Source organism: Cygnus olor, chromosome 19 (genome assembly GCF_009769625.2).
Source record: "Cygnus olor isolate bCygOlo1 chromosome 19, bCygOlo1.pri.v2, whole genome shotgun sequence".
In the NCBI taxonomy this organism is placed as follows: Eukaryota; Metazoa; Chordata; class Aves; order Anseriformes; family Anatidae; genus Cygnus; species Cygnus olor.
Window position 1 is genome coordinate 10,062,558 of NC_049187.1, and position 27,399 is coordinate 10,089,956.

Here is a 27,399-nt window from a genome sequence, read left to right on the forward strand (position 1 = left end):
GGCGTTTTGGACGTTTATTTAGAGCGGTAAGAATTTCAACAAGTTCAATTTAAATACAAATAAATATCAAAGCATGTTTCTGAAGAGAACGCAACCACATGCCTGACTTGAATTCAGATACTCTCTAAATTCTTATTAAAAAGAAAAACTGTTGTTTGAATAATGCTGATGCACATCGTGAGGAGTACAAGTGTTAGACCACGTAAGAACAAACACAGGCTGTTCACAGAGGAATGTAAATGGGTGTTATTGACATTCACAGGGGTACAAACTCCAAATGACACTACTTTCTCTTTACTCAGGTACCCAAAGAAAATTAGAAAGCAAATATTTAACAGTACAAGACCTACTTTTTAACAATTCAGGCTTTTAATCTATCCATCATACACATGCACAGCTTCATTCTAGATGCTAAGTTCGGAAGCAGGAAGCGTGCTCAGCACTTGAAGGCAGGTGCACCGCTTTGGGAATACAAACCTTACTTTGCTATACAAGTGAGCAACACCTGTGCACAGAAATGGTGGCTGTTTAAAAATCACTTTCTTCCTCTTGTTTGAGACCACTGTTTGCCAGCTTGGGGAAGCAACTCAAGAGTGACAGACAAGGTAAAGACTCACCACTAAAAGGACTTGAGAAAGTGAACATCAACAAAATCAGAACAATATCTCCCACACCTGAAAACACAAGTTCTCCTATATCCCTCTTGCACACGCAGTCACAGTACCATGTGCACAGAGGAGAAAACGCTGCCAGAGTGGTCCTTCTTCAGATCTTTCAATTTTGCAGAGAACATTTAGGGAAAAGCATGAGCTGCAGATCAAATGATTTCAGTAAAACGCCACCCGTTAGACCTCTACATTAAACACCTTGCACAGGTAAGCCTCAGCAGGCAGCAGAAGCAATTTTGTCACAAACACTTGGGTCACTTTAGTTACACCGAGAGACAATCAACCTCCCTTACCAGCCAGTGAAAAGTACAGGAGTTGGACTGGTTGGTGGGCAAGCGCTGAGGTCATGTGCTTGACAGATGTCTCTGAGGCTGCAACGTTATTCTCACGCTGTCACATCTGGTTTATGAAGAGCTACCACTACAGGGGATTACTGAACGCAAACATCAGATATGCCACTGCTGCACTCTGAAGCTTATGGCACAGAACAAACCTCAGTGGTGTGTAAATACCCCAATTCCAACACAGAGGCACAAACCTACAGCCCAAATGGCACTGCAAATACCCGTGCTGTGTCATGACTTATCTTAAAGTTAGCAAGTCAAATGCAAAGTAAATTTGCTTTGGTGCATATAAACTATTGCATGCACAGTTACTAAAGTGTTGCAAAGTCTATTTAAAATGAGTTTTATTAAGATGAAAAAGTTTTCCATGGTAACTACAGAATGCTAATCGAAACCAAGTGCTTCCCCTCCATTTAAAACACAAATTGGAATACTTTTTGTTAAAAAAAAAAGACTTTAAAAATAATCAGTTAATGGAGTATTTTGGATGTGCTTTACTCCATACACTGGTTACTGTTTCTAATCTTGCTAATGAATGCGGGCTAACAAGAGGTTGTCTGGATGTTCATCAGAGGCTTTGAATGCAACCTACTTTTCTGAACAGCATTCAGCTGTGAAGCTGCACTGGCAGTAAGGAGTATTCAGCAAACCACCTAAGGTGTTACAAAGCCCTGTGCCATGTACAGTGGTGTTGTGCTCAGGTGGCAGTATCCTTCTCGCTCTAGAAGAGTACAAAAGCATTGGAGGATTCCAGATATACAAAGCAGTGTTTCTTGCTACCATCATCCATTCATAAGCATCATCTCCTAGATTTCCAGGCAGCTCTGGAATAAGGAGTAGTCCTTTTCTTATCTGGTGGTTTGAAGTAAGAATAAACAGGTGCTGCTGGATATTCGGCATCTGGATTTTCTGCCATCATTTTCAGCTTTGCTTCAATGGCCTTTATTTTCGCGCTGACACTGAAAAGAGAGGGGGGAAAAAAAAAGAGAAATTGAGCTTGATCTTAGCATGGAATCACACTACAGCAATCCAAAAATTTTGTTGACAGTTGAATACCTAGTTGCACCAGGAGCAGCTGGGCAGACCCCATCACTGCCTCCGCAAGTGTGAGATCAGGAAACAGGAATCTACTGCCTAATGCCCACGCTATTTCACTTGAATTCTCAGCAGGGATTTGCTTAGGAAAGGCCCTCCATGACACAACACAGCACCACGAAACAGCAGTCCTTGCACCTACTCAGCACTTTCTTAAGGATTCTGAGCTAGATGAGAACAGGGCTTCCTAGTTCACGCACAATGAAGTCATCTGAGGAGGTCTGAGCATGTGCAGCAGAGTGCAGCTCAGACAAGGCTGCTGGAAGCAGCAGAGAAATGAAAGCCAGACTTCCTCCCAGCTACACGACCACTCGGGATGGGAAAACCCCAGACTCTAATTGGGTCAGGAAGAAACATTATTTCAACATTACCAGAGTTTATCCCAAAGGGAGAAGCTATCCTAGGTTACACCCAAAATTCCTAGGACTTTTGTTATCCACTATCCTCCGCTGGGTACGGACTGAGGAATGTTCCCTTCTCCACGGCAGCTCCTTGCGGCATCCGTCCTCACTGAACAGTTCCTTTGTGTCACTGACGTAGCTAGCAATCTGCATGACTCCATCTCTCTGCTTATTACTTTCCTAGCACGGTACTTCTGAATTTCAATCTCATTTTATCTGTAGGCAAATTAATTATCCCAAGTCTTGGTTCCTTATAAGGTTCCGCCGACAGAACACTGGGGGGTGGGGTTGGAAATCACACACACCTTTAACCAAACCGTAAACCAAAGCAGCCCTGGGGTTGGAGAATTTAACCGCATCCCACAGGCAAGACCTACTAACCCTAATGCTGGCAGCATTTTTTTTTTTTAATTGTAATTTAATGGAGAAAGATTTTTTTAAATCTTTAAAATCTTTTTTAAAAAAATCTTTCACCATTATAAAGGAAATTCTGTTCATAAGCATTTTGCTTAATGAAATTAGTAGAGTACAAAACCTCTCACTGAAATTCATGTGAAGTACAAAGCACGTTCTGGCCAAATGAGCTAAAGTATTGCACATTTCCAATTCCTCTCTCTACCACTTCTCCCATAAGTGTCCGAGCAGTTTAATACATTAGAAAATGAACATCAAGTCTTAAGTAACTCATCTGGGACACTTTGTAGCATGCTGCCCGTCTACAAACGGCTTTACTGCCATGTTAGATTTTTAGTACAAAGGTAATGGCAACTCTAGATCTTACTGAAATCTAAGACAAACCTAATTCCCTACCACTCCCACAATTTGGTCACCTCTCACTCACTCCATCTCCTACCTTAGGTTAGACTGGGGTGGCTCCGTGCTGGAAGATGGCTCCAGGCTGATTGGAAGAATCTTCTCATTTTTATTATGATCATATCTCTGCAAGCAGAAAACCAATATTCAAGTCAACTGGAATTACAAACAAAACATTTGCTTATGGATGCGCTTTAAATTTGGATTAATATCACCTTGGGTTTTGTGAATCTTTCACTGAGTGATTTTGATGGCCAAACACTACAACAAGCCCTAACCATGATGTTTGTTTAGTACCAACATGATGCATACATACTGCACACTTATGTACATTGTACTATGGATCCTTACACCTCATCCTGTTTTATTACTTCCTGTTCCCAACCACATAAGACAAAGTAAAGATGTTAAATTTTAAGGCAACTACTGCACCGCATCACTACACCCTTTATAGAGGCATTGTCTGAGTGCAAAGATAACCCAAGCACCCAACTCCTCTGAATTGTGCAGTGCTGGAAGAAAAACGCATTCCAGATCAGTTGGGAACCACCTCCTTTCCGTACAAAGCAGCTTGTGAGTCTGTCTTCTCTGTGGGCAACGGGCCTCCTGAACTATTCACAGTGCTCCGCTTCCTTGTTTCGCTTGGCACAAATTCAGGTTTGTTTTTCAGCAGAGCTGCTCAAATTGACAGTGTCTGGTAAGCCTTGGCTGCTCATCTTAAACTACTTAGCACAGTGCTGCTATTGCCTAAAATAAACACTTGTTGCAATAAGCTAAGGTTTTGTGTTGTTAAATCTTTCCAGTCACAGATTAGAAAATGCCATGCAAACTGAACTGCTTGTTTATGTATGCTCTTCGCCATACCCTGGCCGGCCAAGCACTGAGCTACCCGCTCAAGTCCCAGCTGAGCGGCCGCCCGCTCCTCAGGCTGAAGCTCCTTTGTGGCCCGAACGCTCGTCAGGCACCCAGAGGTGCCTGTGGTTCCAGTGCCTATAGTGCCCAAGAAAATGGAGACTGGATCTGCACACGTTTGGATGTGCTGACAAGAGCCTGGAGCCCTCAAAGCCAGTAATTAAAACAACACGGTCTCCTTTAACAAAGACACCTGCCCTTGTTTTTCATTTTTTTTCTTCCTTTTCCCTTCCCAAGACTCTAAACAAATGCATTGGTATACTCAATAAGAGAAAGGCTAGGAAGTTGTCTATAAGACAATCAACACATGTTAAAAGCAAACTACCCACAGGTAAATAGCAATAAGCAGGTTCCCCTGCCTCCCCCCAACAATCTTTCTGCAAAGAAAGTTATTCAAACTATGTTGCTTTACCAAATACCAGTTAGCAAATAACTGCAAGAGAAACAAGAAAAGACTTCAGTGACATTAAAACCAGGATGTTCCAGAAGGTACTGCTTAAGTTAATACTAAAAACTTAATGTTTTATGCAATAGAGCAAGCAATAAAATGATATTTAGTTTAGAAGCGAACTACCTTGCTTTAGAAGTCAGAAGTAATTAGAGCTGCTGCCACATAGTGCTTTCACAAGTGGAACAAAGTAACAGGGTGCCTAGTAATTGGGAATTTCCATGCATCTCCTACCCAAAAAGGGAGCAAAACCACAAAGGGAAGGATACAGACTTTCAGCCAATCATTCACTACCTTTGGGAAAAGTTGAAATGCAGACATTACAGAGTAACCTGTTCACAGAGCTCTGATTAGAAGCTCCTTTACAAAGAACATCAGGTTAAACGGCCTATTCTCATTCACAGCTGATCCAGCACAGCTTAGGTGGAAGAGAGGAGTGGCAGATCGTTCATGCCATTTCCATGAGAATTATTTCCCAGAACAGACTGAAATTATCTTGCCAGGATAAGGTGGCCTTGATAAGAATTGTTCCTTAATATTAAAGATTTCTGCCTTTGCAAAATAAATGCAGTTTTCATTTACAGCAAGAGGCTTACCTTGACTTGTGCGTGTGCCCACCGCACCACCAGTTTCTTGGAAAGGGCCAGCTTCCCATTGAGGCACTGGATCGCCTTTTCTGCTTCCTGCACAGGACGCACAGGAAGACGTTCAATAAACAAACCGAGTCTTCAGTCAAAACTGTCGCAGATGTAAAGACCCTTTTCTCTTTGTAAATCAGTCTTCTGTAAGTAAAGCTAACTGACAGCAAAGAAAGTTTATCCCCTTGTATCCCCAATCCAGGAATATCTGGAAGCCTCCCACACCCATCTCAGTAACCAGACTTTTATAAACCAGCAGGGCAGACTCCTTCAGTTGTTGGGGGGAGGAAATGGGGAAGACGAACACAAGTTTTGAAAAGCTCAGCTGCAGAAGCTATTGGAACAGCGTGCTGAAGGAGGTTTGTGCTACAGGGGTTTCTCTCGAAAATGCTATGATTCATTACAGTGATTACATGTCTCATAAACACCTACCTATGCTTATCCCAGATCTTGCTAGCGCACACTGGGGATGTTAGCCACTTGGCCCTGATCTAGGTTTAGTGAATCTCACTTCTGGGACACTCCCATAAAACTTGATTCACGGCAGTTAAAAACGCGCTTTGCAATGCAGTTCCACCTTGCTATGAATAATCATTCCAGCCGAGCTTCTAGAGCTCTGGCACCGCATCACGGCTCTTCTGATATCCTCAGGGAGGATTTCACAGCAAAAAGATGAGGGTATACAATCACTAGCAATCTCCAAAAACGCTGTTTTTTCCTAACTTTTTTAACAATTTAGCAGAATTTTGACAAATAACTATAGCTCTGGTGTTATAGCTAGCCTGACTTGAATTTTAGACTGCAAGAGTAAAATCCCAAACGGGCATCCAGAGGTAGTTCCCTCCAGGACGCTGCAGATGTAGCATGTTGTGTATCCGGGCAGCATCACACAAGGTGTTTGCATGTTCATGAAGCCTGGAGGACTTCTGAGCAGTTCTGGGTTCCAAGTGGTCTGGCAGGCTGATCCAAGGCTCTGCATGGATCACAGCTCCACCACTGTACACCCCCACCAGCTCGCTATAGAAAGGAACCAAAGAACCGGCCCTCTGCAACCAGCACGAGAAAGCAGAGCTCTGGAATAGATGGCACAGAAGAAAGGAAATCACTGCTTCCAGGAGCAGTCACAGAGTGAGGCTGTTGGAGACTACAGGTCTGTGTAGAAAAGGTATTTAATTTATCCTTCCTGGTTTAGCTTTTTATTGACATAAAAGAGATGGGGAAAGAAGCCAGTCATTTAAAACAAAATTCCACATAAAAGCAACATACCTGTTTGGTCTCAAAGTTCACAAAGCAGTAACCCCTCGGCTGCCCCTCCAGAGCACCGGACTTGTGAAAGAGAAAATCGAACTGCTTCACTTTGCCAAACTTCTGAAGGAGTTGAGGAGGTGGTACCTGAAGGGGAAAGGAGACATTTAATGCACCTAGCAGTACTTGGAAAGCAAGGACACACACAGGCACACGATTCACACTCGGCCCACCAGCTGTCAGTGGTGTGGCACAGCAGTGCCCAGCCACCCCGCCGGGGGTGGGCGCTGCGTGCTGCAGCACCTCGGACCCACGGCTCTGGGCTGCCCTGCGCTCGGTGGCAGCTCCAAACCCCTGGCACGCGGCCTTCCTCCCGCAGTGCCTGCCGAGGAGACCTATTAATAGCTGCCTTTTGGGCAATTAAAACGGCTCCCCAGAGGGCTGGGAGGGGCCTTTGCCTCTCGCCTAAAAACCACATCTACTTCCAACCGTAAGCTGCCCCCCTCCAGCCTGGAGCTCCCTCTCCCCGCATGTTGGTATTTTAACACATCTGGAAAAGCCTGAGTACATTTGTCTGTCTTAGCATCTAGTGCAACGAGCAGCCCTAAAATCGGGAGCTTGTTTGTTGCAGAGGCCACATCTAAACCTGGAAGTTCCTTACAGCTTTTTTTGGTTCCCTCGATCCAAGCCGAGCACCGCTGGCGGCCCACAAGGCAACTGCACCTGTTAGGGCAGTCACTGGCTGACCCCGAATCCTGGAGACCAAGAATTGTCCAAGGGCTTACAAAGGGCATCTTAGGACTCAGCTTCTCCTGCCAATTAGCTGTGTAGCATTAGCAGGCGTGTAACCCCAGCCCAATTTCCAGCTTCCCTGACGAGAGAACAGTCGCAGCTCCCAAGTCCCTCGGGACAACTCCTGGTGCACATGGCAGGCACTGGCCAGAACACTGCGTGTCCAGACACAGAGATCAGCAGTTGCCCCAGAACACCCAAGCGCATCACGTATTTTAGGATAGTCCAAACGGGAAGGACAGACAATATTTTCCTAATAAAGCCCGATAGGATGTTTGAAACGGGCTGTGGCCCTTTGTATGCTTCAGGAGCCAAGCAAGAAAGTTCCAGGAACGTGAGTCATCTCCCAGCACGGGCACGGCGGACGTTCAGGATGTGCACTTTCAAAGAGGTGAAGGTACAGAAAGTGTTCAGGCCCGCAGTGCAGGAGGGCCAGGTTATCTTCCAGGGGAATAAACACATTGTAATTGATTAGGGGAAGCTTCCTACGTCCTTCAGAATACAGATGAAGCACTGAAGTGCTGGGGTCTCCAAGAGGCTCGTGAACACTCAGCCTCTGCTTAGCAGGCAGGAGAGACAGAAAAAACAAGAGCAGGAAGAGAAGGGAGCCGGTTACGCAAGAAACCACGCATCACCACTGCACCTCAAGCTACCAACCAGCAGGCACAGATGTGCCAGTAAAAAGCACCAGCTTTGGAGATGTGACATAAATCCCACGTCTTGAATTGTCAGAGCCTCCAAAACATGTAAATGCCCCAGGCTTGTTTCTGTGAACATATTCCTACAAAAAGCACTTACAATTTCCAGCAGTATGGAAATGAAGTCTTTACTAGCGGGATGCTGTTCGCCTTTTTGCAATGACAGCCATGGGACAGGCAGCGAGGCTCCTCTCTGCATTCTGTTCAGCAAGAGGGAAACCCCTGCAGCTACCTTGTGGTGGTGGCTGTCCCCCGTGCACCTCTGCACTCAAATAACAGCATTTACTTCTGCTTTCTTGGCAGCAAAGCAGAAGTCATTCCTTTAAAATACGTTTTATTAGAAGAGCCTGGAACGACCTACATAGTCCATTTAATTTACAAGCTTTAAATCTTAGATGATACAAACACGGATTTCAAACCAGACACACAATTTTTACCACTGGAGTCAATCTACACTACAAGGAACTGCTCAGAACCTCAAGTTGTGTGCAACCAAAAGTTTCAGGCTGTGACTACAAGCCGGTGTTAACACAGCGAGGCATTAACAGCAGTTTTGACTCATCTCCAGCGAAGAACGACTTCAGTATTCAAGGGAGACCTGTCGTGGAAAACCCAAGTGTTAAAAAAAAAAAAAAAAAAAAAGCGTGACCGCGTTAGAAGCATTATTATGGCAGCGACCCAGGCTACCCAGAGCCTCAGAGCTGCTCGCACCAGATGCGGCCCCGCGGAGCACCACGGCCAGCCCCAGTTTCCAACTTCCTCTCATCTGATGTGAACGCGAGACAAACCAGCAGCTCCCCCGTTTCCTTTTCCTCCAGCCTTCCTCCTGGCACCCCGAGTGCTATTCAAACACCGACAAGGCTTCCTCTGAACAATGCCGTCCCAAGGATGCCGCGAAGGTACCCGGGCCACATGCTAAACCTATTATTGCGAGGAATTCTGCCCCACTGGGGAGCCAGGAGGAGTCTGCAACAACAACTCATGCACACATTGTTTTCGAGGTGAGGACTCATCAAGATGGGACCCCAGACACAGCGGCAGAGCAGCTGAGGAAGTTGGACACACACGACTTCATACCTGCAGGCAATTAATGGTCATTCAAAGGCTACTGGAGACCAGACAGCATATGTGTAGCTGCAGCACTGGAAAATGCAGCATTTGGACACACAAAATATGAGTCTCTGAAGGCTTTGCAGACAAGAACTGGCAGAGGAGGCAGTTTCCACTCCATTTGCGACACGGGACGCGTAACACAAGGGCTGTTTCCACAGGCTAGGACCACCAGGCAGTGCTGTGAACACAGGGCTGTGGCACAAAGCACCTCCTGCCCCAGCGGGGGACAAACCCTGCACCAGACAACACTTACCACAATGATGAGGGAACCCTACGGCTTCCTTGCTCAGTGACACCAAACCCAGAACCTGACCACCTAGAAGAAGCCCCCCAATAACCGTTACCAGTACGGAAGCCCACCAGAAGGCGCCCCAAACCCCACCACGTATGGGGCATCAGTGCTCGACCCCCTCCGAGCCTCCCGTTGGAGTCACAGTTGCTCGGTACGTGCAAAAACCTCCCGAAAGCCATCAGCTTGCAGGCTGTAATTTGCAGGCAGCCCTACGTTTATAAATTCCTACTACCACAGCTTGTGCTCAAATGTGTACGTTACCTATTAACTCCCCAGTGCATGATTGCAGCTATAGGTTGCTCGCTAAGCGGAAGTCTTGGATTAATTCAAGACTTTCTGAACTCATTTCTGCTCGAGGAAGCCACAACCAATTATTAGCCCTACTAACAACCCCATCAACTTTACTCCATCTTAAGGGAATCTAACATAGAAATTGCAGGGCAACCCTCTAAAATCAGATAAAAGCAGCAAACGAAGAAAGATCTATTTAGCGTTCAGGTGCGTGTTTTCAGCCACGCGATTAGTTGGCTCAACGGGGATAATTCAGGTGAGCAAGCACAGGCAGGGGTGTAAAGCCTCAGAACAAGAAAGCAAGGGTCAGGGCGATTTATAAGCATTTGCAGAACTGACACAAACATTCTTTCTTCTCCGTGCTGACAACGTGTTAAAAGGAACTTCCTCTCTTTACTCCACAAGGAAACGGAGATTACGATGCCATTTTCAGAAGGGCATAGCCGCTTTTAAAGCAAAAGCAAAAGATGCGGGTCTGGAGCCAGAACTGTAAACCCCGCGGCAGGCAACAAGCGGCGAGCAGCGCGGGAGCGCTCCGGATTTCAGGACACGGGGAACGCCGCCCTGCAGCCACGGTGCTGCCGGAGGTGCGAGCAGCGGGCTGAGACCCACGCGACTCGTCCCACTCGCTCCGTAAGCGGGACGTTTTGCCTGTGAAGCTGTGAAGGTGCCTGGCCTCGCCCAGAGGAGCGACGTAGGCCGAAAGAGTCTGGAAGAGCACGGCCGGCGGCCGGGCAGGCGCTGAGGGGCTTAAGCCGCGTACACCCCCTGCTCCGCCACGGCACCCGCCGCGTCCCCTCAGCTCGGAGGCTGCCCCCCGGGGACGGGGCTCGGCCTGCGCGGGCGGCAGCGGGACGGCCAGCGGCCGGGCAGGGACGCACCGGTCCGCGGGGTTCCGGCGGGACCGAGCCGAGCCCCGGCACAACGCCCGAACACCGGGCGGCAACCGCGGCCTCGGCTCCGGTGCTCGGCGGGAGGACGGGGAGGGCCCCGCTCCCACCCCCGGACCTCCCGGTGCCCCCCGGGACCGTGGCTCAGCGCAGCCCCCAGGCCCTCACGGGCGGCCGGGAGGGGCTCGGCCGCTACAGGGGGGTAGCGGGAGGGGCTTACCGGGGAATGGGGGGTACCGGGGGGGGGTACCGGGGAACGGGGGGTAACGGGGGCGGCGCCGGGGGGATAACGGGGGCGGCGCCGGGGGGGGTAACGGGGGCGGCGCCGGGGGGGGAGGGCGGTGGCCAGGAGGGGGAACGGGGACACCGGGGGGGCTCGAGGGGGGCTGGGGGTAGCACCGGAGGTGTCACCGGGGGGTGCGGGGGTGGCAGCGGCGCCGCCCGCGGCACTCACTCGGTGATCTTGGGGTCGAGGTTTCCGATCCAGAGGCGGTGCCCGTCCTGCAGGGCGCCCTCGCACAGGATGGACGCGTTCTCCAGCGGCAGCGCCTGGCGGCCCGGCTCCATGGCGGCACGGGGCGGACCGGGACCGGCCCCCACCATCACCCCCCCCCCCCCCGCCGCCCCGGCCCCGCGCAGGCCTCGCCCCGCCCTCGGCGCCCGGCGGTGACGCAGGCGGCGCGGGGCCGTGACGTCAGCGCAGCGCGCGGGGCCCGGCGACGGTGAGCGGGGAGGCGGCGGCGGCCGGAGCCCCCCAGCCCCCGCCCGGGGCTCCCGGCACGGCCCTAACGGGAAGGGGGGGGGGGGGGGCGAGGAGGGGAGGGGCGAGGGGAACGGGCCGGGAGGGGCGGGGCCAGAAGAAGGGGCGGGGCTACGCGAGGGGGCGGGGCCGCGTGGGGCGTGGGCAGCAGGGGCGAGGTCGCGGGGGGGGAGGGGCTACGGGGGTGGGCGTGGTCACGGGTAGGGGCGTGGTCGGGGGCGGGGCTTGGGGGACGCGGGGCAGCGGGCGGGGTTCGTCCGCTGCGGGTGGCGCGTCCCGGGCGGCGGGGCGCGGCTCGGCACTGCTCTGCTCTGCATTGCACGGCCCTGCACGGCCCGGCCCGGCCAGGCTCAGCACCGCACTGCACGCCCTGCTCAGCTCCGCACGGCCCTGCTCAGCTCAGCCCAGTCCTGCCCTGCCCTGCCCAGCCCAGCCCAGCCCAGCCCAGCCCACCCGGGCTTCCACCTGCTTCCCCTTCCGCGCTTTCGCAGCTCGGACCTCCGAGCCCCAGCCTGCCCTTGTGCTGCGATCACACCTCAGAGCTCCCCGCAGTAAACGGTCTGAAATAAATGCTTTAAAATAATAATGCCTTTCAGCCTCAGAGCTGGTAGGATGGAAGCCAAAGTTTCCACAAGCACGCCGTCCCCCAGCTGTGGCTCCCCGAGCTGTGCCCTTTAGGTGGCCGGGACAGCGCCGTGTCCCTGGGCCTGAGCCATGCAGCTGCAGGGGCACCGGGAGCAGCCTGCGGCGCTCAGATGTCACCACTCAGCTGTCACCACTCAGCTGTCACTGCCGAGCTGTCACCGTGCCCTGACACGCACAGCCAAGGCTTGAAGCCGTTTCTGCTCAGTGAGCTGAGCACCTCACCCTCTTTCCTCTTTCCAGGTGAGCTGAAGGCGAGCTGTAAATGATGGCCATGGCACTGAGATGCTTTCGGCACCTGCACTCCCTGCTGTATTGTTCCCCGTTGGTCATGATTAGGAGGCTGCCACAGGCTGCTGCAGGCTGCCCGGCCCCGCTGCTGGAGGGCTACAGGCAGTGTGTCCGCCAGGTGATGCTGACCCAGCAGCTGGCCACCAAAAAAGGTACAGGCAGCCATTCTGGCCGGGTCTGCAACCCCTGGAGGTGTTGCCAGATACTGCTGAAAGCAGAACTTCTTACTCCTTTTCTCTCCTGTACCAGGATCACTCCAACTTAGGCAGAACACTGCCCTGGAGGAGCTAGTTTTCCCGAGTGCACTGCAGGGTACAGGAGTCTTTAGTCCTTCCTCAGGGAGGAGTGCTGCACGGAGCTGTCACTGCAGCAGCTAGTAGCCATCGACACCATCCAGGCTGTGGAGTTAGAGTTCGTGCACACAGCGGCATTCAAAAATATCTCGGCACTGTGCTCAAGTGCTGGGCTATTTACCCATTTAAGAATATCAGTTTATCTTGGACTCAACTCTGAATCTAACAGTGGTCGTAACGTCTTCTTTCTACTTTCTAATACAACCACCAAGTGTTCTCAGAAACAGAAATTATTTTTTGTGTAATCTGCAGCTAAAGGTAAAGGGCAGACCCAAGCCAAAGTGAATATCAATGCTGCCTTAGTTGAAGATATTATCAATTTGGAGGAAACCAATGAAGACATGCAGGCAGTGGTAGAAGCTCTGAAAGAAGATTTCAACAGAAATGTCAGCGTTAGAACCTCGCCAGGTTGGTAAATTTCTTGTACGATGCTCTGTTGCCTGTAAGGAAGGATACCCATCCTAGTAACAGAGAAGTCTGTTTTTTTCAAAATTGATTTTCTTTTTATTGAGTTATTCACTGGGCACCCGATTACTACAACCTTGACATCCCCAACTAAAGGCTCTCTTCACCCTGAGCTTGACCAGGAAGAATCTATTTTTGTTAATAGCTTCCTGGAAATAGCTTTTCTAAGTGGGAGATGTCAAAAGTGTCTAACTGAACTGTTTGCAGATGTGATGAGAAGCAGGTTGTCAGCTAATGGTGCAGTAGGGCAGGAAAAATCCAATTGCCATTAAATTAGCCTTTTGGAAATTGCCATCAGGCTGGTGTCTGGCATATACAAACTTTTTTTTTTGCTATGCATCTTTGTGGTTACTGACCTTTACAAGCCTTATTCACTTACTGAATTTTGTGTTTCAGGAAGAAACGTGAATATATTTGACTAAGCTACAGTTACTAACACTCTGAACATATGTATTTGTAAGTAGTATCAAGTTTCAGGGATAAAATTTAACATTAAACAATGACCAAATTTGAATCATTCACCACCCCTGCTCTGGCAGGGGCACTTCAGTTTTTAATGGAGTTGGAAAGTGTAGCTCAGTCTCTTAACTATTTATTTTAACCGTAGGTATTTTTTTAATTGCACTGATAAAGTACCTCTTGTCCCATGTGCCTTTTGGCCTGTTAACATTTTGCAGCAGAAACAAGAGAGCAGATTAAGAGTAGCTCAGGGAGAAACTGAATACTTTAAATTAGGCAGTGTATAGCACCTCCTCTTGGGACTTGGAAAAAATGAGGGGTTTAAGGGAACGTTGCTAAGTTAAAGACAATCATTTTCTAGATCTTTGTAATAACATTTTAATGTTTAAATTTGAAGAATCAAAAAATATTTATTTCCTTTTATTCTTCGCAATCTGTTTAGTTTTCCTATTCTACTAACAAAAACAAGTGAGTTTTGCTTTCACGTTTTTGTGCTCTACAGCAATGTTAAAATAATTAACTTGCAAATATCGCAGGCGATGCATAAATATAAACAGCACCTGAAGTCTGAAAAAATGTATAATTTCTTTTGTAACTTCTATATTTTGCACAACATAAGGAAACTGGGACACTCTGTTCATGTTTTACAACAGCATCATCCTGAAGTGCTGTATCGTACTGAAATTCCCGTGTGTTTGCTTCTTTTGAGGGGCCCTCGATCACATAATTGTCGTGACGAAAGATGGGAAGTTTCCGCTGAACCAGCTTGGGCAAATCTCACTGAAGTCACCTCAGCTCATCATAGTGAACATGACCAATTTTCCAGAGGTAAGGACACGTTACTGAAGGCATGGCAAAGGGAGGTAATCACTGACAGAACAAACAGGTTGATACCGAGCAAAGAAACAATTGGACAAAATCAATCAAATCGGACAGGGTCGGAGAGCTCTGACTGCACTGAGTATCGCTTCTTGTCTGACACAAAACAGAAGCCGTATTTTGCTGCTGACTGCATGCTGTGCGGGGCGAGTGACTCTCCAGCACCGTCTGGAGCAGAGCACCTCCCACGTGTGGCGGCACTGGGTTCAGACAGGAGTGGTGTGCTGCACATCAGGCCGTGAGGGCCCTCAGGCTCATACCCAGAGCACGCCACTGACCGGTCAGTTTGCTTTGGGGGTTAGGTTGCTGTCAGCTGCATCTGTAAGTTAGGGCGCTGCAGTGCTGGCAGGACACCTGCACACACTGTGCCCTGCCAGGTCCCTGCTTCCCCTGCTTTTTCTGCACCCAGTAGTTGAGTGCACATGTCCTCCTTTGGTTGACCTGATCTCCACATGTGGGAGTGGTGCTGGATCTGCCCTGACGTTTTATATCAGCGCAGCGCCTTGAGGAGACATGGCCATGCGCCGAACCATAAGTGCAGTTGGAATAGTCTGTACTTGTGCTGGGGGCACCATCGAACTCCTGTAAAGCTTGCTTTACTGAGCACAGAGGCTGAGGGCACCCCCTGGAAGCTCATGGAAAGCAGCTGCTGATGTTGCCTCTGAGCTGGGCCTGGGCTAACAGGAACAAGGCCTAACACAGGCCCTGCTGTAGTTAGTGAGCTCCTCCATCAACAGCACCTTCAGATCAGAACCCCTAAATTAGGGTTAGTTTCCCTTAGCCTTCTGCAGGAGGCTTAGGCTTGCCTCCAAATTAGGCAGCAAGTACGAATCACACCTCAGGATCAGGCATTAGTGGTCCCACACAGCGGGCTCCTGCAGATCGACCTGCAGATGCGAGCAGCAGCGACCGCAAGGTTAGCTATTCATCCCGCTCCGGGTCTGGAGGCTTGCCAAAGCTTATCTCTATTTATTTTGCAAAGGCTTTCCCCAATTAATTAAGTCAGCAAAGTCTCAGAGGAGGTCAGCATAAGGCACTTGATGCCTAAGTGTTTCTTAAAGTGTATCCAGCACATATAATGACTTCGAAGACTGAAGGCCCCTCATCAGTGAGTGCAGCGAGGTCCCTCAGAGTGCTGGAGCTGAGAGGGCCGGAGGAGCCGTGCCATGATGCAGCCTCTGTCCAGGCAGGAGATCAAGATATCAATATCGTTGCGTATACCATTGCCTACATTTGCTTTCCAAGCCAAAGGACCATTTTTCATTTGAACTAGAGCTGTAACTATTTCTCTCAATGCAATATTTTATACCACAACTGTTCCATGAATAGGCTGAACTGCTTAATAACGTTACACTCACTTTCATGTGATGTCATTATTTATAGAATATAGGCAATACTTTATAGCACTGAAAAGCAAATAAAAATCCCTGAAGAGTCTGGAAAAGAAAATAATTATAGAAGAGGACTTACAGGGCCAAATCTCATTTGCCCAAGAGTTACAAAAACAAACAAGACCACGTCTTTTAACTACGGCTATTTTATGTGCTGCGATAGAAATAGTGAAAATATTGTCCCCATCCTATCTCCTCTAGAATGTATGTTAAACAATACAACTTCTAGTGAGCTTTCTCTTCCTACAGAGCATGCGCTGTGCATAGAATACGTTACAGTCCTAACATGCTGAAATCTTTATGTTTTCTCTGCACTATTTGTGTTTTAGAGTATGGCCATTGTGTTTTACAGAACACTGGCCCAGCATTAATTTCATTCAGTGACATCATGCATTGCAGAGCTAAATGAATATGCAGAGCTTTACTTTGTGCCTCGGTTGATAGAAACTGAACTTCATAAACGTGGTCTACTGTAGCAGCCTGGAGCTAAAGTTAACAATGGGAAAGAATATCAGAAATAGCAATGCTCCTTGTAGGAAATGCCACACTAGTGCCAAAGGAATAGACTAGTTCGGTCTTGTTATTGTCAATGTCAAAGAACGAAAAACTGGCAGAGCACTGTGGGAGTTCCCAGCAAAACTGTGATTTAACCATAACGTTTGATGCTGTGTGAAAGTTCACCAGCGCTCTAAAATGGGGAAGGAAGCATTTTAATCACTTTATAGTTCCCAAGCAAACCTGCACACCTCACCTTTTAAGCAGAGCAGCGTCAGTCAGCAGTGATGGAGTTTTGAAAACTTAATCCTAAGTAATAAGCTGTAAAATAAACATAGAGCTGGGCACAGGCTCCGTTCTCAGCCAACTGCTACTGATGTAATGTGGTTAGGTTGTAGTGCTGAAGTGGTTAAGTTAGTTAACTTTTTTAAATTGGCACTGTGTGATTTCTAGTGGAAAACACTCTACTGGAATTTTTAAATGCTCAGAATCTTTCATCTCCTTTGCCACAGTCAGGCTATGCCTAGGGAATTTGTTGCGGTTTCACTCTGCATTGCCTCAAACCATTCAAATAGTTTCAAAGAAGCAAAACAGTTTTCTTTTGTTGTTGCTTCCCTTCCCCTCTCCCCCTTTGTGCCCTTCCTACCCCGATACCGAGCGCAGCCATAGTTTCCCATTCAGTTTGATCAAAGCTCTCCGCACCAATGTAACTTCCTGATCTTACTGGTAACAGAAGTAAATGTTTCCATGTTCTGTGGAGATGGATTGCCAACTATTGACAGAGTTCTGGCATATGGGAATGATTATTTCCTAATTCTCTTTACCTTTTGATCTGTTTTACAGAGCACAGCTGCAGCTATGAAGGCTATAAGGGAGAGCGGAATGAACCTGAACCCGGAAGTGGATGGGACGCTAATTCGGGTGCCAATTCCGAAGTAAGTGCCCACGGCTGCCCAAGTTCACCCTCGCGTAAGGTAACGCGGAGGGCTGCAGCGAGGGCCCTTCAGAGGGCAAGCTCACCCACGTGCAATTCCTGGAACCAGGGTGGCCCTTGCACCTGTGGGTGTTCAGACCCTGCAGTGACGGAGCCCTCAAAACGCCCCGGTCAGACGCAGAGGCACAAAGCCCCCGCTGTGTGATCTGCCATCCCGGGGTTACGTGGTCCTGGGGTGCCGTGAACAGCTCCCACAAAGGGATGGCTGCACGCCCAGCTGCTCGCACAAACCCTGCACGTGTGCGCTGCGTTTTAGGAGCAGGTGACTGCTAAGTAAAGATGAACTGAGTATTTCTCGTGCCTTAGATCTACTTTAGAAATTCTCTGATCAAAATGCTAGATAAAATTCAAGAGAAGTCTAATTGCAGCTTTCTGTTGCTGTCGGTGAAAGGGAATGACATTATCATTCTATTTGCTGATTTTCTTTTTCCCCTGTGCTCTCTGCCCTTCCCCCATTCCTCAGGAGAGGAGGCAGAGGAGGAGGGCACCATTATCTTCATAATTGCTGAGGCTCCCGGGTTGCTGCACAGTGGTTTGATTGTTAATGGGCACTTGGGTCATCCTTGAATATGAATTGCAGGGGAGGAAACTCCAAAACTACAAATCTCGATCTTTAAAAAAATATTGTTTTTCAAACAAATATGTACGTTCTGTCACTTTCTTTTGTGGTGTCGTGGATCAAAACCAGGTTTTCTCTCCTCAAGAAAGATCTGTCTAACATGCTCCCTTGTTCCTCTGGTGCATAAGGGTTGCTGTGCTTGGTCCCTTTCTTCCTGGACAATCGGCAGCCCAGGGAGTCCTAAGTTAAATTGATTTTCAGCTTGGAAAACTTGCCTTGCAGGTCTGCCCTCGTGGGCTCCTCTAGTTCCATTTTCTGACCCACTCTATTGACACAACTGAATCTGTCAGAGTTTCATCCACTTACCAAGAAGACAAGCAGACGGTTTCAATCTTTAAAGCCTTCTAATGCAAATGGAAGAAAAATAAGCAGGTTCTGCCAGAGACTACTCTTTAATATTATATCTCTGAATTGATTTTTTCTATTTTTCCCAAAATATTTAATTTTCTCAACTCTCTAAAAATATTTGCAAAGAACATACAACATATGGAGGCAGTGAAATCACCAAAATTAGAGCAGGTGTGCAAAACAGGCAAAACAATGAAGAGACAGTGTTTCTGCAAAAAGTGATACTTTCATGAGGGGAGACATTAAAAGTAAATCAAACATGAGCAATCTTTGCCTGTTACTAAAACACTTTTTAATCAGACTTATTGGGTGGACACCTATGCGTTATATTTTGCCTCATATGTGCAGCTACACATCAGGGCTTGAGATTGTTTCAACTGAGCATTTAAAAATGAAATTTACTTTTCAGTATTTATTCTATTAGGTAAGTTTTTGCATTGCAGTTTAAACATATGCTAGTTTTAAAAATACACCGTTTTGTTGGTGTTTATTTCTGCTTCCTGCTAGGATCCCCTCTACTCCCTAAGGTATTAGCCTGTTTGTGTTGCTAGCACTGCATAGGCAATATTTATTTGTATAAAAATTATTCTCTGAGGGTTTAAAAAAGAAAAAAAAACACAGCCATGGGAACATTTGTATTGGTCGATCTCGTGGCCGAATTTGACCTGACCTTGTGTCTTTTATGGTATTGCCTCATTTTTAGATTCATCTTTTTTGGACCCATTGTGTTACACTGGATATTGTTTGTAAATTAGTAATATTTTTACACATGCTTTACTGAAAGCCAGATGACTCATTTGAAAGTTTAATGACTCATTGTGAGCTTTTATTTTCCTTTGCCCTTTAAGAAATATGCAAAGATACCTACTATGGGGAGAAAGGACTTGAGAAATTTCATTTGAAGAAAACAAAGCTGTTTGAGCTGCGTTGCTCCAGATCGCTCGTCATAATAGGTCTCTTTCATGCTTTTGTTGAATAATATATTTTGCACCCTATGTTTATCTGCAATTATGCATGCAGAGTATCTAGTTAAGCCTACTTTCCTTGAACTGATCCCTCTCATTCACAGGAAATTCCTAGCATTTAAGATACAGAAATTATTCTTACCCGCATAAACGCCTTGTGTTGGAGATGAGATGTGGCCTGCATTGTTTTCACTGTGGGTGTGCTCATGCCATATGCTGGGAAAGGAGCATCCAAGTGCTGCAGTGCTTAAACCACTGGTTGCTGACTGAAGCAAAACAGAAGAGATGTTACCCGTGGTGTAGGGTGCGTTTCTGAACACGCTGGTGTGCAGTCACCAGGCTCTGTCATGATCCTGGCAGGGCAGGATTGTCCCTGGAAACCCCACAGGGTTTGAACCCTGCTACTTTACCTGACAAGATGCTACAGCTGCCCCTGGATGGGAACCTTGTCCTTGCACCCCTCTTCTGGCACCCCTTCCCCAGGTTTGCTTCATGCTTTTGGGGGATTAAAGAGGAAGCAGCTGCAACAGTTACTAGACAGCTTAAGAGTCCCAGATCTGGGTACAGGAATAAACAACTGTCCTTAAAAACCATGGGCCTGGCTCATGTTGATGGATTCCTTAACCAGAAACAGCATCTGACTGAAGAAGCGTCCGTTTCTGGCATCGGTGGTAGCATTGCTGAGAATTTACATATGGTCTGGTTGGAACGTAAAACCCCTGAGAAACTCCACAGCACTGCGCAGTGATAAAAAGAAATTGGTGTTAATAAAGACAGACAAGGAGGCACGAAAGCTGTGACCCTGTGCCAAGAAGCATAGGAAATCTGGCAGCCCTGCATAAACAAAAACATTTCCTTAGACGCTCGGCAGCCCCAAGCAGGCGAGTGATACCCTCAGCACAATTCGCACACGCACAAGCCGAAGCGAGCAGGGAGGTGAATAGCAAAGGGCAAACTCGGCCTCCCCCGGCTGAGGCAGTCCTCATGGACCAGCTCACCCCACCGCCCAGCAGGGAGCAGAGGTTTCCAGCTCCCTCCTCCCGGTTTAGCAGCCATGGATTTTATTTTATTTTTTTCCCTCCCTGCCCCCTCAGAAAGCTGTGAGAACCTGACCTCACCCAGACCTCTGTTTATGAGCTGGCTTTGCATGTGCCGCAGGACCTCTGGCTTGGGATTTTGAACAAGAGAAGCCCTAAAGGCATCGGCGTTGGGATGCGTAGGAAACCACGAGTAACCCCGCTCGCTTCTAATTAGGCCTTCGAGTCCCAGCCCCAGCCTGTGCTGCCCAGAAGCCCCTCGCCGTCTGCACGCTGGTTGCCCCCCTCAGCAGCGGGGCCACACCGCTGTCCCCAGGGTGTCCCTTGGGCGTGAGGGGGCACAACAGTGCCGCAGCTGGGTCTCAGCTCAACGTCTGTCAGCCTTTCCAGGGATACCAAATCCCTGCAGTCGCTGATCAGTTCGGGAAAGCGTATTCCCTCCTGTACCTCAAAGTAAAAACAGCCGGCGGTGCTGAGCAGCAGCAGTCGGAGCCCCAGCAAACATCTGCTGCAGGACGGTGCCAAAGCCAGCGCGACGCGCAGGGCTGCAGCAAGCTCTGAGAGGCGCAGGCCGATGCACGCTGACAACCTCCCCGTAAGCAATACCCGCGAGGGGGCAGAGCTGGCGCTGCTGCGGGAGCCCTCGCCCCACGTTTCCTGACTTCTTTGCAGGAAGAGTCTTGGCCTCAGTGTTTTGGTGACCCAGGCTGTTGCAGCCAATTTCTAAATATTCACGTGAAATGTTTATTTTGCAATATCTTCCACGAGCAGACGGGAGCTCTCTGCCTAGCAAGTCTCAGTGAGAGCACTACGTTTATTCTCAAGGTGATGTGGAAACCGCAATAGCCATGAAAATAATTACAATATTATTGTTAAGCACTAACAGTTGATGCTGACAGTGATCAGCTGTAGGTGCTGGAACATTACTGCAGCTAAGGTGACACATCAGCCAATCCCACGTTGTGTTCAGGCTCCCTCATCATCTTTGGTTTTCAGTTTGGGATGGAAAGTTGAAAGTTTTCTTGTGGCAGCACAGAGTGAGTGGCGCCGTGTCAGGGGAGAGCTGGAGATCTGTGCCACGTCACCTGCAGCTGTACGCCCTCACAGAGCCATTTCTGCTGTCACCTCCTTGTCAGACAGGGTGTTACATGTGGTCTCAGTGGAGATGCCTTGTCATGATGAGCTGGAATAAGGTCAAGTGAAATACAAGCTCTATAGGTTCCAGATACATGATTCAGCCTCTTCCATTGCAGGGAGACCACTCTGAGTTTCAGGAATGGATGGAGGTTTCCTCTCAGCTTTGCAGGGAAATTACACTTCTCAGCTCTGTCTCAGGTCTGGAGCTGGATTTTCCCTCTTCCCCACAGATGCTTTGGCAGCAGAAAAAAGAAATTAAACATTTCAGCATGACTTTCAGGCACTGCAGCAACCACCATAAAACAAGTGAGATTCGGTCCAAGTCCCTCAGCTTAGAGCTGTGCTGGGAACTTTCTGTTCTAGGCTCGAGACTCTCTGTGCCGAGATGTGTTGCCATGGCAGATGTGCAGAGGTAGCTGAGCTGGCTCAGGGTGACCAAACAGGATAAAAGCACGCCCTGGGCAGCGCCATTGCGATGCGAGGCCTCGCACAGAGCCAGCACCATCGTAACACCTGCACAGCGCCACATGGCAGGCCTGCCTCAGCCCCATAGGAGGCTGTGGAGCTGTCCGAGAGGTACCACAGCAGAGATGGCCGCTGTCTTTACCCAGAGTCCAGTCTGCCAATTGCAGGAGATAAATCTGGCTGTGCTACACATTACACTTTTCTTTCCTTCTTCGTTGATAGGGTCACCAGAGAGCACAGGGAGAGCCTGGCCAAGCTTGCCAAACAGTCCACCAACAAATCCAAAGACGCCTTGAGAAAGGTGCGAAGCAAAAGCATGAACCAGGTAAAGAAGTTCAAGAGCAAAGTGTCTGAAGATACCATCTGGCTGCTAGAAAAGCAGGTAATTTTTTTTCCTTCTAGCATATCACGTTTCACAGCTTAGTAGTGTGAACACAGTGAGCGTTTATGCCAGAGCTTGCTGACAAACCTCCAGCACTGAGAACCTGGCTGGAAAAGAAGTAACCCTGGGTTGAATTTTTGGAGGAGTAGACAACTGTTGTATTTGCTTTTTCTTTGTGAGATTTCAGGCTTGAATCTCAAAGCCAAATTTATGGTATGAACCATAAGCTGAAACAGGAAAAAACATTTTCCCCGAAAGCTTTTGTAGTCCAAGGGATTATACACAAACCAGCTGATCTTGGGAGCAAAGCTACCCAAAGTTTTACCACCACTTACGCAGTGCCTGGACATGAGAAAACAGCTGGCATTAATGAGGATTGCTCCAGTTTGTTGTTAACGAAAAGGCTAGCAAGGTTCTCTGTTAGGAGATTTTTGGCTCTGATTCAGGAAAATACTTAAGCACACGCCTAATTCCCTAAGAGCAGATGTCACTAAAGTCAATTACTTGGGCAAAAACTCAGGCACAAGCATAAGTGTTTTGCTGAATTGATGCCTCTGAAGGCAGGCCATTACTTTTTAGCTGTTTGTTTATTAACAGCTAAAGTTAGATACGTTGCAAATGCTTCAGAAAACTCTAAAGTTAGATACGTTGCAAATGCTTCAGAACTGTTCTCTGTGCGCTCAAAAAATAAACATTGATATACAGAGCGTTTGTGCAAGCAGGAAAAATGGCCATGCTATTGTAACTGAATCCTGTTGGGAAGCAGTTGTCCCACAGCACACAGATGGTTTTCTGCATTTACAGAGGTAGCATCTCAAGTCTAATTTTCACTTGTACCCAAATTTTTCAGCATGAGGAAAGGTCGTATACTCATATGCCTTGGAATTGAGTGCATCTTAATTAGTCCTATAAAAGTAGTACACAAAACCCCCAGAGGCTCCTACCTTTCTCTGCACATGCACCCTTCACTCACTCAAATACACACATGCCCATTTTGGAACTGTTGTCTTGTCCATCCCATGTTACCATGATCAATGAACAGGTCTTTAGCAATAGCTGTTTACTTCTTTTTACAAGAAATTTCTTATACAAGGAAAAGAAATGTACAGTTTACAAGAATTTTCTTTTTTACAAGAAATAAACAGACTTGTTACTTGATGTGTGAATTCTTGGTGCTAAGGCTGTGCTCCTGCTGTGACCTGGTCTGTTCTAATAATAGAAGGTTGCAGAGATAAGCCCTCTCTGCTCTGGTGCTGACACCAGCTGGTCTCTAACTCTGCCTTTCCCTGAAGTAAATAAGGATTTGGCCAAGTAACTTGTGAAGCACAGCCAATATTTTTGCCAGGAGCCTTGGAAAGGAGAGCAAGGATTGCAGCAAGTATAAATTAGATACAGGGCATTTGCACGTGCAGACATCTTTGGGTGCTGAGCAGGTCCAACTGAAACAGCAGAGCACTGATGGGGAAGTCCCCAGATCCCTCACCATGCTGTACGCCAGCATCCAAGTCTCTATCGGCAGTAAGTAGGAGCTGCATAGACAGTCCATGTGAGCTTTCTTTTCAGAGCCTTTGACTGATCCCTGTTATCGCTGTGTGGATGTAACACTGGCAAAGACTCACCCAGGGCAGCTGTGAGCTCTAGGAAGAGCCAGCTATTGCCCAAGCACTATTTGGATTTTGAGGGCTTTAGGCTTTCTTTCAGGAAATGGTCTGATCATTTCCTTTAAACTGTGACATTACCTAGTACGTGACTCAGGCTTGTGCTGTGTTGCCACAGATCCAGCAAATGGCAGACAACGCTGCAGCAGAGATGGACAAACTGCTGGCAGCAAAAACCAAGGAGCTGCTTGGATAAGTGTCATCCGTATCGACATACTCTCCCCCCACAAGCAAGAACAGACTGCCACATACCCCACTGGCCATCCCTGCCTGGAGTCAGGCAGACTCAGGTGATGGGCAGGGACGGCTCTCCCAGACCTCCAGAGCAGATCTGGGTTTTGGGATCCCTTGGCCGCTGGGATTCCTGAACCTGGACTGTGCTGAAGGGAAGGGGGAAACTCTCCTTGCTGTTCTTCATTCAGGCATCAGCTGAATTGGGTGAAGTAAGATTAAAAATAAAATAATACTGAGGAGGACTGGAGGCTGTTAGAAGGATTCCCACAGCAGAAGCTGAGACCCAGGAGGTAAGACTGCCCTCTGCTTCAGGCATCGATTCAGCAGGAGTGGGTGAAGCTCACACCACCAGACATGTCACCTCCTTGCTGCCCTGTTTCCTGCACGCCCTACCCTCTGCAGGGCTGTGGAATCGCCTTGCACCCCAGCCTGCTTTTGTTTCTAGCAGCAGTCAGCCTAGGGCTGGTGGAAGCAAGCACCACATGCAGGAGGAACTTGACACTCTCCTGTTGTGACCCTTGTCATTTATTCTTGCTTAAAATAAAGCAAAAGTGAGTTCACCCCTCCCAGAGGAGCAGCTGAGTCAGCACAGCTACCTATGGCCTGGCCACCGGCTGCTCCTGGAGGGTACATGGCAGCTCAGCACCACCTGCTACCCACCAGCCAGCGGGAACCGTGGCTTTACAGTTCCCTAGGATTCATAGGTAGAGAATTGAAATTAATACTGTGAGCGTGGCTGTTTTTGCCAGGAGTAAGACAACCGAAAGTCAGCACAGGATCTACAAAGCCAACATCTTCCCACATGCATTGCTTGTACCACGTTCCAAGGGTTAGAGGAGGTAGAATCATAACATGGTCCTGAGCACATACTATAACCCTTAGTTACCAGCAGGTACTTTCCAACAGCAGCAAGCAGCCCCAGGCAATGGCAAGAGGGAGGGAAGGTGGTGGCCAGCACCACAGCCCCACTCCCAAAGCATTTGGGTTCAAAGAGCACCAAGCCTCTGCAGTCCTTAAATAAACAACTCCCAAAAAGTTAGTTTGTGCACAGTGGGAAGGGGAGGAGGATGAAGGATTTGCTCTGCTAGGGCCCCACATGTCAACAATTCTCTGCTTTGTGTATTTTGGCCAAAGCACTTACCATGATAATGAATAAAGGAAAATGGCGAGCCCAGGGCGGTTACATGGCTCAGTAAATTGCTTTCAGCTGATTACTGTATTTCTTCTGACATTTATCAACTGGGCTTTTTTGCTGTTGTTGCAGCCTCTACATCCCAGCAGCAGCCTGGGGTTGAAGGGTTTCCCCTGTACCTGCCTGGGGCCATTGGGGCTGGGATGTGCACTTGGAAGGCAGGGCACAGGGGCTCCTCCAGCCTCCTCCCAGCCTTCGAGGCAGTGGTGATGGGTTGGCAGCAAAGCTGCAGGGAGCCATTACATGGGGGAATTCTCCAGGTATTCACTGCTATTCCTGTCGCACCTCACTCCATGTTAATTAAAAGCGGGGGGTAAAACCAGAGCTGCAGCACAGGCACCTGAGCACCATCCAAAATGGCTGCCCTGGGCCTCCCTCAGGTGCCAGCAGCCACATGCTGCTGGGAACAGGGCCGCCTGTCCCTGGTGTGGGGTACCCGGGGCCTTTAGGAGGCAAGGGGGGAGATGCAGGCCTCAATGGCACAGCAACACAGGTGCAGAGGTTGATTTAGTGCAGGAAAATAGAGACAGAGACCCATTCTCCACGCAGCTTCAGCTGATCACCACACAGTAGGGCACCAAATGAGGGAGGCAGCCCCCATATCCTCCCACAGCCTCCAGTGCTCCGCCACCAGCAGCCACCCTTGCCCCAGCCCTGAGGGAACAGCACACACCAGCTAGAGCCACACCACTCGCCTGTCCTTCAAACAGCGGCACAAGCAGACAAAGCACCAACTGCAGCCCAGGCACCTTCCAGCTGCACAGGACCACCATGGCACCGACCACACGCCTACCACAGCGCAGGCAGCCTGCAGCAGGGTCACTGCTAGTCCAGGAGAAGAGACAAGGGACACCACACTTACTGTCACCACATCCAGCGGGCTCACAGGAGTGGCTCCGGGCTGGTCCTGCTGAGCATCTGCTCTGCTGCTGCCCCAACCACACCAGCATCTCCTGCACACAGCAACGCAAGGTGGAAATAAAAAGGCAAAGGCTTCCTCCACCAGTGCCAGCAGCAACCCTTCAGTTAGCTAGAGGCTGGATTGTGCCCAGCGCTGATAAGAAGCTGCAGCTGATGCTGTTGGAGGGTGGAGAAGGAGCTCCAGCTGCGCCAAATAACCCAGGAGGAGCAGAGACCGCAGCCAGAAAATATTTGGGTGTAACAGCACTGATTTCAGCAAGCTGCTTTGGCCACCAAACAGTTTGGGTGCAGCAGCAGCGAGCACCCCGTTGGGGGGTTCACAGGAGGGTGGTGGGACGTGAGGGGGGCTGTGCCCAGACCCCCAAGACCTGACCCCAGGGCTCCCCTCCAAGTGCCTGCCACAGCTCTGGGCATCCACTGGGTCCCTGCTGTCCCTGCCCCAGCTGCTGGTGAGCTCCGTGGGGTCTCTGAGGGCATCAAGCCCCGCACATGGCACCGGGCAGATGCCTGTGCCCTACCCCAGCACCGTGGGTGCCGGCACGATGGTTGAGGACGGCGGCTCCGGGCTCTGCTCCCCTCTGAGCCACGGCTCAGTGGAGCTGCAGCAGCGCCGTCGGCCTCCCGCCACCCGCACGCCGAGAGCTGCGGCCGCAGGGAAAGCGGGGTGGAAGCGAAAGGCAGGAAAAACTCCGAGGAAGCTGGAAGCTCTCGACACAGTTAAAAAACAACATTGCTCTTCAAAATAGATGTGATTGCACTCTTTATGAGTCATCGAGCAGAGACACCAAGATTGCTTTGTGCCAGGGATGAGCCCGGGCTCTGATTGTGTGCCTCCCGGATTTGTATAAAACAGACCATGGATGGCATGTCAGAGTTTACAGCTCGCATACATTTTCAACAGTGAGCTTTGCAAAATGTATCAATGTAATCTCTGCCTCCTATATTCCGTGTTGATTAGACACGATTTCTGGCTGGATTTTCAGAAAGCTCAAGTGCTTTTTTAATCACTACAGAAGCTCATTATTGCTTTCCAGTGACTCTTATGTCCTTCACTTCTCCTTTCAGATTAGAG

General features: G+C 48.9%; 2 protein-coding genes and 1 long non-coding RNA gene across 6 annotated transcripts; 1 reads left to right on the forward strand and 2 right to left on the reverse strand.

Moving 5' to 3' along the window:
* RBM18 (RNA binding motif protein 18) lies at nucleotides 1–11,269 on the reverse strand. The gene is given in 6 exon segments (XM_040531276.1): nucleotides 1–1,971; nucleotides 3,362–3,447; nucleotides 5,278–5,364; nucleotides 6,586–6,698; nucleotides 6,701–6,711; nucleotides 11,095–11,269. Coding segments are annotated over 6 exon segments (606 nt in total). The 5' UTR covers nucleotides 11,244–11,269; the 3' UTR covers nucleotides 1–1,811.
* MRRF (mitochondrial ribosome recycling factor) lies at nucleotides 11,266–25,388 on the forward strand. 4 transcript variants are annotated; one of them, XM_040531271.1, is made up of 7 exons: nucleotides 11,266–11,362; nucleotides 12,286–12,485; nucleotides 12,939–13,094; nucleotides 14,320–14,438; nucleotides 17,219–17,310; nucleotides 22,163–22,322; nucleotides 24,099–25,388. In XM_040531271.1, the coding sequence occupies exons 2-7, from the start codon at nucleotides 12,308–12,310 to the stop codon at nucleotides 24,174–24,176; spliced, it is 783 nt and encodes a 260-aa protein (XP_040387205.1). In that variant the 5' UTR covers nucleotides 11,266–11,362; nucleotides 12,286–12,307; the 3' UTR covers nucleotides 24,177–25,388. The 4 variants fall into 4 exon arrangements, with proteins under 4 accessions (XP_040387205.1, XP_040387209.1, XP_040387206.1 ...); XM_040531275.1 differs by lacking the exon at nucleotides 12,939–13,094 and having other exon boundaries at nucleotides 11,331–11,362; XM_040531272.1 differs by lacking the exon at nucleotides 11,266–11,362 and having other exon boundaries at nucleotides 11,617–12,485.
* LOC121057321 lies at nucleotides 14,451–27,136 on the reverse strand. Its single transcript, XR_005813752.1, has 4 exons — nucleotides 26,269–27,136; nucleotides 19,712–21,708; nucleotides 19,444–19,567; nucleotides 14,451–15,667 (listed from the first exon to the last, which is right to left on the reverse strand). It is a non-coding gene; the product is annotated as an uncharacterized LOC121057321 (long non-coding RNA).
* Nucleotides 27,137–27,399: the final 263 nt, after the last annotated feature.